Source organism: Hypomesus transpacificus, chromosome 15 (assembly GCF_021917145.1).
Source record: "Hypomesus transpacificus isolate Combined female chromosome 15, fHypTra1, whole genome shotgun sequence".
Classification (NCBI taxonomy): Eukaryota; Metazoa; Chordata; class Actinopteri; order Osmeriformes; family Osmeridae; genus Hypomesus; species Hypomesus transpacificus.
The window spans coordinates 4,284,281-4,297,004 of NC_061074.1; the positions used below are offsets into that span (position 1 = coordinate 4,284,281).

General features: G+C 40.1%; 3 protein-coding genes across 6 annotated transcripts; all 3 read right to left on the reverse strand.

Moving 5' to 3' along the window:
* Positions 1-717: 717 nt before the first annotated feature.
* dhrs13a.3 (dehydrogenase/reductase (SDR family) member 13a, duplicate 3) lies at positions 718-3,642 on the reverse strand. Its single transcript, XM_047035604.1, has 5 exons — positions 3,440-3,642; positions 3,154-3,272; positions 2,788-2,911; positions 2,253-2,579; positions 718-1,997 (listed from the first exon to the last, which is right to left on the reverse strand). Exons 1-5 carry the CDS (start codon positions 3,564-3,566, stop codon positions 1,738-1,740), a joined length of 957 nt encoding a protein of 318 aa, XP_046891560.1. The 5' UTR covers positions 3,567-3,642; the 3' UTR covers positions 718-1,737.
* Positions 3,643-4,240: 598 nt separating this feature from the next.
* Positions 4,241-10,155, reverse strand: LOC124477734 (dehydrogenase/reductase SDR family member 13-like). 4 transcript variants are annotated; one of them, XM_047035722.1, is made up of 10 exons: positions 9,959-10,155; positions 9,521-9,639; positions 9,285-9,408; positions 8,887-9,213; positions 7,421-8,702; positions 7,134-7,262; positions 6,567-6,688; positions 6,315-6,428; positions 5,104-6,145; positions 4,241-5,028 (listed from the first exon to the last, which is right to left on the reverse strand). In XM_047035722.1, exons 3-5 carry the CDS (start codon positions 9,379-9,381, stop codon positions 8,446-8,448), a joined length of 681 nt encoding a protein of 226 aa, XP_046891678.1. In that variant the 5' UTR covers positions 9,382-9,408; positions 9,521-9,639; positions 9,959-10,155; the 3' UTR covers positions 4,241-5,028; positions 5,104-6,145; positions 6,315-6,428; positions 6,567-6,688; positions 7,134-7,262; positions 7,421-8,445. The 4 variants fall into 4 exon arrangements, with proteins under 4 accessions (XP_046891678.1, XP_046891676.1, XP_046891677.1 ...); XM_047035720.1 differs by lacking the exons at positions 6,567-6,688; positions 8,887-9,213; positions 9,285-9,408; positions 9,521-9,639; positions 9,959-10,155 and having other exon boundaries at positions 5,104-5,374; positions 5,734-5,918; positions 5,967-6,145; positions 7,421-8,341; XM_047035721.1 differs by lacking the exons at positions 8,887-9,213; positions 9,285-9,408; positions 9,521-9,639; positions 9,959-10,155 and having other exon boundaries at positions 5,104-5,374; positions 5,734-6,145; positions 7,421-8,341.
* Positions 10,156-10,585: 430 nt separating this feature from the next.
* On the reverse strand, positions 10,586-12,335 carry LOC124477735 (dehydrogenase/reductase SDR family member 13-like). The gene is made up of 5 exons (XM_047035723.1): positions 12,112-12,335; positions 11,880-11,998; positions 11,634-11,757; positions 11,136-11,462; positions 10,586-11,008 (listed from the first exon to the last, which is right to left on the reverse strand). Exons 1-5 carry the CDS (start codon positions 12,236-12,238, stop codon positions 10,752-10,754), a joined length of 954 nt encoding a protein of 317 aa, XP_046891679.1. The 5' UTR covers positions 12,239-12,335; the 3' UTR covers positions 10,586-10,751.
* Positions 12,336-12,724: the final 389 nt, after the last annotated feature.

The following is a 12,724-nucleotide window of genomic DNA, read 5'->3' on the forward strand; positions in this document are numbered from 1 at the left end:
CTACTACCTTGCAGGGGGTTTACACCCCAAACTAGACTGGTGGCACTCTTGGGAACTTGTTGCTTCCAATATCCTAATGATGGAACAAGGTGAGTGATTTGGGATTGGGAATGGTTTGGTTTACTTGGGAAAGGGATATATATATATATATTACATCCCTACAATGGGATTCTGCATAGGCCTTGTGCTCACTCTGTTTCTCTCTTCACCTTGGACATGGGAGTAGGGAGGAAGAGTTAGAGGGAGAAAAGACAGCAAGGACATTAATGTAGAGAGAGAAAGTTAGAGGGCAGAGATACAATAAGTGAGAGAGAAAGAGAGAAGGAAAGAGCAGGGAGAGAGAGCGAGATGAGAATCGATAGCAGATGAGTCTTTCCCCACACAGTGTAGGGGGGTGAACTAAGAACCAGAGACTGTTCTTGCTGAGTAATTAGAAGAGTGTGGCTCGTAACGCACACTACTGACCCTGCTTTCAAGTTGACCAGTGTTAATAATCAGTGATCATAATGAACAGAATCCATAGGTCCAGCTGGGTTAAGGTCTTTGGCAACCTTGCTCCAAACAACAACTGCAAGAAAAGGCAGCGTGGTGCGTTTGTGGTTTTAGGTAGAGAGATGGTGCACTACTGCCCCCCAGTGCCACACAGAAATATGACTGGCATGGGTTTTGTTACTAACTATAGTTTATAATGACATTTTGTCATAATTGAAACCCATGAACAGATGCTAATGGTATATTTATTGAAAGTTGTAAACTCTTATTAAAATAACTAACAATAACATTCCATACCTACATATAAGAAACAAGAAAACACAATACCAACATAATGCCCAATACCAAGTACTTTCCTAATGCAAAGGTTATTGTTCTTGTACTGCACATAGAAAGGATGCTGTGTTTCAAATATGGCACTGATCATGTTCAGTCAGTAGTTGTGTTTCCTGCTGCTGCATAGTATAGTGAAGGATTTGAGTAGTGAATGTATTGTAAATGTGAACGATTCACACGTCATCATGGTGCCACAGCACTTCTTTACAACTTTTCACACCGAACTTGCTGCAGCAGGTGCACTTACAATTATAAACAATGTAACACAGAGTTTAGTAGCATGAAAAATAAAAAATAAACAGAACATCCGTTACAAACAACAAATATTTGGTTATGGTGAAGCAGAGTTAAGCAACTGATTATCGTAAGGTCAGCAGACGTCAAATGATAACTATTGTTTTTGAAACACAAACTTAAACAAACACTTCGTGTTCTAATTAAACCTATAACATAAGGTATATTGGAACTGTAAAGAAGGACAATTTCCAATTGACAGAGCTCCAGAACTCAACACCCAAAAGTTATGATTTTCTCATTTAGTATCATGTTATTCACCCAAGATATTCATTTAGCTCTGAAACTAAAATAAGTAATATAACTGTTACTGCAGGGTTTTATTTTTTTCAGAAGCTTCCCAGATGGAAACATTGCTAGTAAACTAAGCTATAAAAGTTGCCTCTGATTAGTTGTGCTTATGAAGTGCCATGATTATATACTTGTGTAGGAGGAGGAGAATTCAAGGCACAGTACCAGAGAGCTAGTGAACGATATTAGTGAACAATATTGGGTAATTATAAAGTATCACTGTATTGCTCAAACAAATCTATACTATGTATAGTATAAATTCAACACATAATTTTGTGACCATCCTTTGATATCTGTTCTTTTTGCACCAGTGCTCAGAGTCTCTCAGCATAGGCCGCTTAACCTCTCACTCACTTCCCACAGCTTTCTGGCCAATGCATCGTCCCGCCCCTTAGCTCCAACTTCCTGTAGGGCACAGGAAGAGAAGTAGCGTCCGCTGAGGGGCTCCAGGCCCTCCTGGAGGGCACAGTGCAGTGTGGTCTGGGCACCCCCTTCCAAATCAAGGAAGAAGAGCTTAGCGAAGGGTACCATCAGAACCTGCAGCCACCAGCTCATGTTTCGAAGAATTTCTGTATAGATGACTCCTGTCAATGAGAACATGAAGCTTCTTAGCAATTTATAAATGAAAATATGTTGTATTAATGCTTATTCATTTGATAAAGTATTTAGCTATTTTACAAGACTGGAAAAATATCATCATGATTTATATTACAATATATTGCATTTCTATAATGCCTTTCAATATACAAAAAAAAAAACAGAACAGAGAATCAACAGGAAAGTAGCAATGATGTAGCAATCTTACCAGACTTAGATTATGACCAACTGTAGCCACTAACCTGGGTGGAGGCTGTAAGTGGTGACACTAGTGCCCTCAAGGCGGTTGGCCAGCTCCCTGGTGAAGAGTATGTTACACAGCTTGCTGTTGCAATAGGCCCTGATGTTGTGCCAGTTAGACTGGCCTGGCACCAGGTCCTTGGTTGCACCAAGAAGGGCAAAGTCAATGGTGCCCAGGCGGTGGAGAAGAGCCGCCACGTTGACCACTCGACTAGGACTGCACTGCTTCAACCGCTCCAGTAGCAGATTGGTCAGCAGGAAGTGACCTAGGTGGTTGACACCAAAGGCCATGCCAAAACCGTCCTCTGTGCGGCCTGGACCCATCATCCCTGAGTGAGGGGGACACATTTTGTGGTCAAATAACTGGTTGAATTTTGATTCCTCTAGATATCATTAAAGAGCCTTTCTAGACCTTCAAGGTGTCAATTGTAAATCATTGTTTAAGAACCAAAGAGCTGTGAAAGGTCAGCTTGAGTTTAACAGCTTACTTGCTGATGTTAAAATGTCTTTATATATACTAAAATAAAGCAGACACACCTGCATTGTTGATCAGCAGGTCCAGTCTGGGTTCAGTCTTCAGGAAGGTTTCAACAAAGGAGCGCACTGACTTCATACTCCCCAGGTCCAGCTGCATGATCACCACCTGGGCGCTTCCACTCTCCTGGAGAACAGATAATCACGTAGAGAAAACATTGAATAGTATCATCATAATGCAGGCTACCTTTTCAAGCCACGCTGAAAGAGGTCAAAGGTTAGACCAAAACCCTACATGATGGTGGCCCTCCTGAACCTGAGTGGGAAAGCCTTGTTGTAGTATTCACTACCACATCGTCTTTATTTATTTGTATTCAGCAGATGCTTTCGTCTTTATTTATTTTTACTCAGCAGATGTTTTTATTCTACCTTCCTGATGTCGTAGGCAGCGGCCTCAGCCCTCTCTTTATTGCGGCATGCTAGAATGACCCTCGCTCCTCGCTTGGCCAATTCCAAAGCAGTAGTCTTGCCAATGCCAGTGTTGCTCCCTATAGGGAATGTCACACCTTAGATTACTCAGTGGAAGACATACTTTGCATAAGTTTATTTCACAATCTAAAATGCTTAGTGAACACAGAATTTGGGGTGAATTCAATACGACTATAGTGTATTGTCGTCCTTATCGCCCTACATTATCGACACTAATTCATCAAACCTGTCACAATCGCCGTCTTCCCTTTCAGGGTTGCAGAACTCGTGCATCGGGATCCCTTAAACATGTTGTAATAAACGATTACATACAGCACAATTCCTAGCCCCAGAATAGGTATTAAAACTGACATAATTGGCACACGGCAGCACACAGCGACTGTGCAACTGTTTTAAGTTGTGTACTTCCGGGTTTACGTGCCGAATTAATTTCTCCACTAGATGTCAGTTTCGTGCCTTTTTCAAAATTAATAACCACCAAAACACAAGAGGATAATCACTTTCAATAATGATTTTTACATCCTGCTGTACATTTGTTGATTCCGCCACATAACAAATACCTCTCCAATCACTGTTAATATTGGTAGTAAGTAACAATGACAACAATAGCCTAGGTAAACATGTTAGGTAGGCTGTTAGGCTGTGTAAGCTTTCAACTAAGATATCAAATCTAACTACAAACTTTCTATAAAACAATTTTTTTTAATCACCTGTTTTATCCTCCGTCCCACAGGGGCGGATCTATAAGTTTTCACCTACAGTGACAAGGCCCCTTGCCATATGAGATATTTGTAGGGTGTCATGGAGGCAATTTACTTTAGTGACTTCTGAAAGGAGATTAACCAAAACATATCAGCAAGTCTAAATATAAATTAGTATAGGCCTACATAACGGAAAATTGATTTGCTAGATAGTTGGACTGGAATGATGCCTCATGCAGCTACAATGTCTGCTGAAGAACGGATTATTAAAGAACACACAAGTATGACAATGTTGATAAGATACAAAAATGATTGCCTGGATGTCGTTCATTTCTCAATTATTTTATTGTTGTGGACAAGAAAAAAACAGTAGCCTTTGTTAATCTGAGTAATAATAATAAGATTAATAAATTAATCTGAAATAGAACAGTATGTAGAATACATGAAGTAGTATAGATTACCTTTTAAAACTCATAAAATCACATATAATTTTTTATTTAGAAATTAATAGCATTTTTTCGATTAATTAAGGCCATTTAGAATGACAGAATGTCAATTAATAATAAAATTAATATTATTGAATTAAATGTACAATAATGTATCAAATTATATATTTTAGCATGGGAAGATTAGGGTGCCAAGTCTCTTTTGTCACCTTGACACTCCTTGGATCTGCCAATGCAGATGATGATGATCATCATCATCCTCTCATCTACCACTCCTCTTCCACCGGCTTACCATCTTTTATCTTCAAGAAGTCAGTATTAGAAGTTGTATTCATCATAATCATCATCCTCATAGTCCGATCCACTGTCGTAGTTGTCATCATCATCATAATCATCGCAATCATTTTGACCCTGTGATGCCTCTTCATCCGATCCTCCATCATCATCATCATCATCATCATCATCATCATCATCATCATCATCATTCTCCTCTTCATTCAAATCTCCCTCTTCTGACTCATCATGTGATGCCTCTGAATCCTCTGATCTTGAATATTCCTCTTCAGATCCTTCTCCTCCATCCTCTTCTCCATCACCAGATCCAGAATAATCATCCACATCCCTCAGTTTTGTTCTACTCCCTCTTTCCTTCTGCAAGCTAGCCCGTCCTGACAGAAAATGCATTTAAGTGTTATTTATTTTCTTACACACAATCATAATGATGTAATCTTAATCACACTCACCAGTACATTCCTGAATAGACATATTTATGTTCCTCAGCAAACTCCCAAAACTGGCCTCCTGTTTCAGTTTGGTATTCTCTTTATGGAGCGCATCTTTTTCAAGTTCAAGTTGAATGACCTCTCTTTCCAGGTTTGACTTGATTTTTGAGATGTTCTTCAGCTTACGGTTCTTCTTTTCCAACTTTTTGATTCGATTTTTTATCATTTCCAGCTCACTCAAACCTAACTTCTTCTTCTTAGGGTATTTTTGTGATAAGCTCACATTCTCACTCTTGAAAAAAAAATGACACTCAGTAGTCAAATACAAAAACTGTTTACATACATGCTGTTCACCAAGGGTCATATTATTTAACTAGATGATTTGACTTTATCGAACTACTATTAGATGATACTAAAATTGATTTAAATTAAGCTACATCCTCTCAAAAAATTCCTAAAAAGGCATAGAGCAAGCACTTTTAAAATGTAAATATATTGCTGTCTTATCCCCAAGTTATGTCTGAAAATATTTGTCTTCATTAATGATGGGTTTAATTTTGTTGATTGTGCAGCCTGTGTTTTTTATCTCAATAGCAAAGATAACTATACTTGGCCTCAGTCTACAGGTGTATGTACAGTGTATGTGCTGACCACTCTGCTAGTCCGTGGTGTACCAGCTGTTCCCATGTGACCTCTCTGGTCCTTTTCCATGTGACCTCTCTGGTCCTGGTCCATGTGACCTCTTTGGTCCTGGTCCATGTGACCTCTCTGGTCCTGGTCCATGTGACCTCTCTGGTCCCGATTCATGTGACCTCTCTGGTCCTGGTCCATGTGACCTCTCTGGTCCCGATTCATGTGACCTCTCTGGTCCTGGTCCATGTGACCTCTATCCCCAGATACCTCAGCCAGGACATGCTTCTGCAGTGCCGGAATTGTATAGTGCTGCCTGACATGGATCTCACAGTAGGAGCAGCTACAGGTGAGACAGGTTTTCACTGCATTGACCTTCTGGTTCAGACACAAATCACAGACCATATCCTTGGGCTCTGTGTAAGCCTGAGCACTGTAGAACCGAGGCATAAAAGGAAGAGAGTGTTACCTGTAGTAGTATATTGTTATATTGTGTTATATGTATGTACAACTTGCTGAACATAGATATACATATTTCCATTAGTTTGTGTAGGTGCTAACAACAACATGCAAAAAATGTGATGAAGAAGAAAAAAAATCACCTTGTTCCTGGAAGAGTGCCTCTTGCTCTTGAGTCTAGTGGTGTGTCCTTTGATTTGTCACTTGTCACAGGTCTCCCACTGGACATAAGATTTTCTTTTCTTTCCTGTTTAATACTGCAACAAAAATATCCATGTGATGAAATATATCAATGTTTTTAAGTAGGCCAGACCTTGTACTGTTCCCCAAAACTTTTTTTTTTTGTTTACATACAGATGAGGTTAGTCCAATCAAGTTTGTATGTATGTACTTACCCCTTAATACCCTGTACTTAGAGGGAAGGTTTCCTCCTTTGTGAAATGATTTATCCATTGATAGGTTGCTCTTGGTGGACATACACCTGGGATCAGGAGACTCTACAATCTCCTGCTTGACACTAAAATGCATACAAATATCAACATTGGCACTAAATGGCCTAGTAACACCAATTCGATATTATGGGTTAGTTGTTATAATTTCACACTGTGAAATTACACTGTTATCATTATACATTTTTCAAATGAAAATCAGTGGAAACGTTTCCTATTAAAGTGTTGTAGTTTATCCATTGACATGTTCCTCATTGTTGACATACACCAAGGATCAGGGGACTGATCTTTTATACACTAAACCTTGCCAGATGTTTTTATATCCACATTGTTTACCATACAATTATGTTTTGTTGTATATACAGTTGTGGGTAAAGGGGTAAGGTGAGTGAGTAGATGTACAGTAGGGGTAAGGTTTGAAGTATAACACAGGCTATGGCAGCAATTTACAGGCCAAACAGTGTCAAAGATATACAAGTACATTGAGTTGTGATCAACATCCTCAGTCCTCACCTTGGGAATGCAAGACATTCTTCTCTGGAGCTTTTTTGTACTCCCACAGACTTGACTCTCTTCTCCGGTGGAAAGTCTATGATAGGACTGTCTATTTCTCGTTTGAGAGACATTGTCTCTTTCTCAGACCTATGTAGAAGTGACAAAGATATCTAAATGTTATACAAATCCCAACTAAAGGAAAAGCAATTTGTCATTAACTACATAGATCTAAGATATTCTTGTAATTGCAATTTGCGTCAATGTGCATTCCTGATTATTGCCGAAAATAAATGTTCGAACTTTACCGTTTGTCTTCGTTTTCACGCCCTCGTTATGGGAGATATGAAAATGTTTTTGACACATAGCCTACTCCTCCTTTACAGTGAATGCTCATCACTTTCATTTCCGAGTAAATTGAGGAGGTCGCATGTAGGCTACATGAATGACCGCATTTCGCGTAGGGGACCTATAGTTTAGCTTAGATACCGCTTGCCGTGTCCGTGAGTTTTAATCAGTGAACTAAGGTACGGTCAGGAACTGTCCGAATTTAGTAACAAACTCAGTAATTGAAGAAAAGTCTGTTAATTATCACATTGTCGGCTCACTGAAACGACAAAACTCTATATTTTACAAACGGGTTTTTAATGAAGGAAGTGTATTCCACTTCCTTGTCTTGTTCATGTCCACATTCATACTGTAGCCTGCACACAGTGAATATGTTTGTAGAATTATGATAACTCTTAGGCCTACAAACACAAAAAATAAATGTATCACAGTAGGGCCTATCATATCTTCAGCCTTAAACAGGCACACGCAATCGCTAATGTCATATCAAGTAGTAGTAGTATCAAAGCCTGAGACCGTCCCCTCCCACTGTTTCCTGTGCAAATTCAGCTAGCAATACTGAAATAGCTAGTCACAGCAACAACAAAAAACATGCTATCAGCATAAGTGGTACGGCTAACATGCTACCTCTGAATTGCCCTTTCCCTCTCTAACCCATTGTTCAAGTTTAGGCTTATCTGATGTGCTGTAGTTCAATCAAGGGTGTATTTGATTCACAGCATGAATGAAGCATTAACAAGAACATTGATAATGTGCTGTACAGGTGCTGTAGACAACTGGTTGTCGGCGAGATTGGGCAAAATTGCAACATAAAGCATTCTTACATTTTGTACCACCTAGGTATTTCAAGGTATTTCTTTTTTTTAATAAAATCAACAACATAAACTAATTTTAAGGAACATTTAGGATATTAGTTGCTGACAAAAATGTAATTTGATCAATCATTGGATCCTTAGTGAAAAGCAGAAGTCATGGTAAAAGTTTCTTATGACAGGCCACACAGAGTCTCGCTCACTTCCCAGAGCTTCTTAGCCACAGCGTCATCTTTGGCCTTGGCATACACATCTCTAACCGTACAGTTGGAGAAGTAACGTCCACTCAGGGGCTCCAAGCCCTCCTGGAGGGCACAGTGGAGAGTGGTCTGGGACCCCTGCACCGGGGTCTTGAAGAGTAACAAGGAAAAGGGCTTCATCAGAATGGCAACCATTTTGGCGTTCCGGGACAGTTCGGTGTTAATGGCACCTAAGGGAGGTCAAGATAAGACATGGATTTGGGTTGGTCACTCACATTAGAGAAGTATTCTACTATGTATTGCTTCTAGAGTAAAATTAAAAGCAAAAAGAGAAGACTTGTTCTCAACAACCATTTAACGGGATGGGGTCCAATCAAATGAAATCTAATTTAGTTAGACATTATGCTAAATAACCTGGATGTAGGCTGTAGCAGGTGACCTTGGTGGCCTTCAGTCTCTTTGCCAGCTCATGGGTGAAGAGAACATTACACAGTTTGCTGTTGCTGTAGATCTTCATAACATCCAGAAATGAGCTGCCGACCCCTAGATCTTTGTGAGTACTCAGGTAGTTGAAGTCAATATGCCCCGCATTGTGAGCTGCTGAAGCCACGTTGACCACTCGACTGGGTCCACACTCCTTCAGACGGTTCAGGAGCAGGATGGTCAACAGGAAGTGACCGATGTCGTTAACACCAAACATCATGCCCAAGCCGTCCTCAGTTTTTCCTTCCATGACAATCCCTTGGTTAAAAAAAAAGGTTACTATTTTCCATCTCAAAGAATAATACACAATGATTAAATCCAAGGCAAACCTGCATTGTTGATCAGCAGGTCCAGTCTGGGTTCAGTCTTCAGGAAGATTTCAACAAAGGAGCGCACAGACTTCATACTCCCCAGATCCAGTTGCATGAACACTACCCTGTCGCTCCCACTCTCCTGCAGACCAGATATCCTTCATGACTTTGCTCTAATATCTGAATAGCCTGAATGTGTACAAATATTAAAAGGCCTACACATGGGTTCTGTGTTAAAATGTCCATCTTCTTACCTTCTTAATCTCAGCAAGAGCAGCCTCACCCCTCTGCTTACTGCGGCAGGCCAGAATGACCCTGGCTCCTCTTTTGGCCAAGTCAATAGCTGTTGTCTTCCCAATACCTGTGTTACTTCCTGGAACAAACAAATCAACGTTATTCATGATTTGGTTCATTACGGAGTAAATCTGAACAAAAGCACCAAAATAAACTAAACATTTTTTTTTTTTACAAATAACTAAAATGTTCCATGCACAGGGAAAACACAAAGTTGATCATGATTAATGTGCTGATTAAGTGTAAACTGAGTGTATATGAAATGCTTGTACCAGTCTCTGGCTCCATGGATTCCCACAAACTAGCAAAATGGTGCTAAAATGCTAAAAATGAACACAGTTGGTCTAGGCCTATACTGTGCTTAGACTACTATTTCCAAATAATAAAAGCTCACTCACCTGTAATAATGACCGTTCTTCCATGAAGTTTGACATTGCTTTGACATGATTTGCCTTAGACACAAACTTTATAAATGACCGCATATACACACACCAACACTGCCACAACAAGAAAAAAGGTTTCCATTAGGCTTTCTGTGTGAGTGAGACACCCGATGGAGAATCAAGGCAGCAGTTCAGTTCTGGCTCACAGTAATGCTCCACTTTCTCTTTAATGGGGAAAGTTCAAGACACGCCTACAGTTTTTGGATTGCACAGCCGCAGTCCAGCATGTTTACACAGCCTTTGTGTTGCCTTCTGCAGGGAATGCAAAGTACTTCGTAACTGTCATTTGTTCTTACATTCTTCTAAAACCAAAGAACTGCTCATGAATTTAGATATTGAGTTTCATATTCTTTGCAGTTTCACATATGTTTTATATGCTTTATAATACTCTTGAGGAACCTGTAGGTCTTTGGATGGACAACAGAAAAGTAATTACCTGCTCCTATAATACCATACTCTGCACAAATTATTCTGCAAAAGCCCACAGAAACAATTCACACATTTCATCTTACTTTTGTAGAAAAATTACACAACGTAGACTTGTTCCTTTTATAAACTGCATTGCAATAATGAAAAAGTCAATTTTGTTAATAGCATGTATTTTACTGTAACAACAGTACTTAGAAAATTACAACAAATTGTGATATAAAATGTAACCAAGAAGACAAATTAAAAACAATGGGAACAGAGCAAAACAATGTTTTCTCTGTTCTTTACAGTCAAATACAGCTGAGTCATGGTGAGTTTCTTATGACAGGCCACACAGAGTCTCACTCACTTCCCAGAGCTTCTTAGCCACAGCGTCATCTTTGGCCTTGGCATACACGTCTCTAACCGTACAGTTGGAGAAGTAGCGTCCACTCAGGGGCTCCAAGCCCTCCTGGAGGGCACAGTGGAGAGTGGTCTGGGACCCCTGCACCGGGGTCTTGAAGAAAAGCATAGTAATAGGCTTCAACAGCATGGCGAGTATTTTGGCATCTCGGGTCAGGTCGGTGTTGATAGAACCTATGGAATTGAATGAAAAAGTAAATGTTTTACAGATAGTAACAAAAGGACGAGACTGCATTTCATGGAATATGCTAGTTTTAGGATCAATCTAATCTAGTTAAGCTTCAACTATGGTAAAACTAACCTGGATGAAGACTGTAGCAGGTGACCTTGGTGCCCTTCAGTCTCTTTGCCAGCTCATGGGTGAAGAGAACGTTGCACAGCTTGCTGTTGCTGTAGATCTTTGTGTCATCGATTGTTGTGTTGCCAACCCCCAACTCCTTGTGAATGCTCAAACAATTAAAATCAATGGTGCCAAAATTATGAAACGTGGATGACACGTTGACCACTCGACTGGGTCCACACTCCTTCAGACGGTCCAGCAGCAGGATGGTCAACAGGAAGTGGCCGATGTGGTTAACACCAAACATCATGCCCAAGCCATCCTCAGTCTTGCCTTGCATGTAGATCCCTTAGACAAAATAAACAACATTAAAATTACATGAATAGCAAATAACTATAACACTATTATTGCCATTGGATTGTGTTTTGTCTCTGCATTTGAGTCCACCTCCGGCACTCCTCACCATGACGATAACATTATATTACCATGCTTCACCCACTCCAAACCTGCATTGCAAACCTGCATTGTTGATCAGTAGGTCCACTCTAGGCTCAGTCTTCAGGAAGGTTTCAACAAAGGAGCGTACAGACTTCAGACTACCCAGATCCAGCTGCATGAACACCACCTGGTTGCTCCCACTCTCCTATAGAACAACAATCATTCTTAACTTTTCTCTAATCTCTAATCAATCACAAACATCTTAAATGGCCTAGAAGTGAGAAAACAGGCCAAATTCATCATATTAAAGAATCTCCATCTTCTTACCTTCTTAATCTCAGCAAGAGCAGCGTCACCCCTCTGCTTACTGCGGCAGGCCAGAATGACCCTGGCTCCTCTCTTGGCCAGGTCAATAGCTGTTGTCTTCCCAATACCTGTGTTACTTCCTGGAACAAACAATTCTGGATTGATAACTGATTCTCTATTGAGTGAACCTAAACATATGGGCCATAAGTGACTCAAAGTACAGTTTTAATAACACTAAAACTTTAAAACTTACCAGTAACTATGGCAGTTTTTCCATGGAGTTTGACTTTGCTTTTACATGATGCCCCTTTGACACCAATGTTATAAACAATCGCATACACACACACCAACACTACAGTGATGAGGCAAAAAGTTTCCATTTTTGTTTTTATATAAGAGAGGCGTCAGATTGAGAGTCAAAGAACAGCACTCAACAGTTTCGACCCGTCCCACTTCACACTGCTTCCAATTACAAAGAACTTGGGCAGAGTTCAAGACACACCCATTTGAACTAAGCAGGCACATTCCAGCTTTCAGCAGCCCTTGTGCTTCCCCTCTGCAGGGCATGTAAAAGTACTGAGGCAAAACAAAAATCATCAGATATTGTTAGGGTCTTCCACAACCAGATAAATGAATTTGCATCTCATACTTTATGATAGTTTTAAAAGTTTCAAACATGCTTCACTAGATATAAATCCCTATTAGACATATTTTTGCATTTTGTCAGGTTTGAGGAATGACCTGCTCAAAAAGTAAAGTAATGTAGTTCAATAATGCCGGTCCCATGACCAGCAAGCTTTCAGTTGGCATAACTGGTAGTGGTTGTGCTTGAGATGTCAAAAGTGGTGTGTTTGATTCTGGCTCCA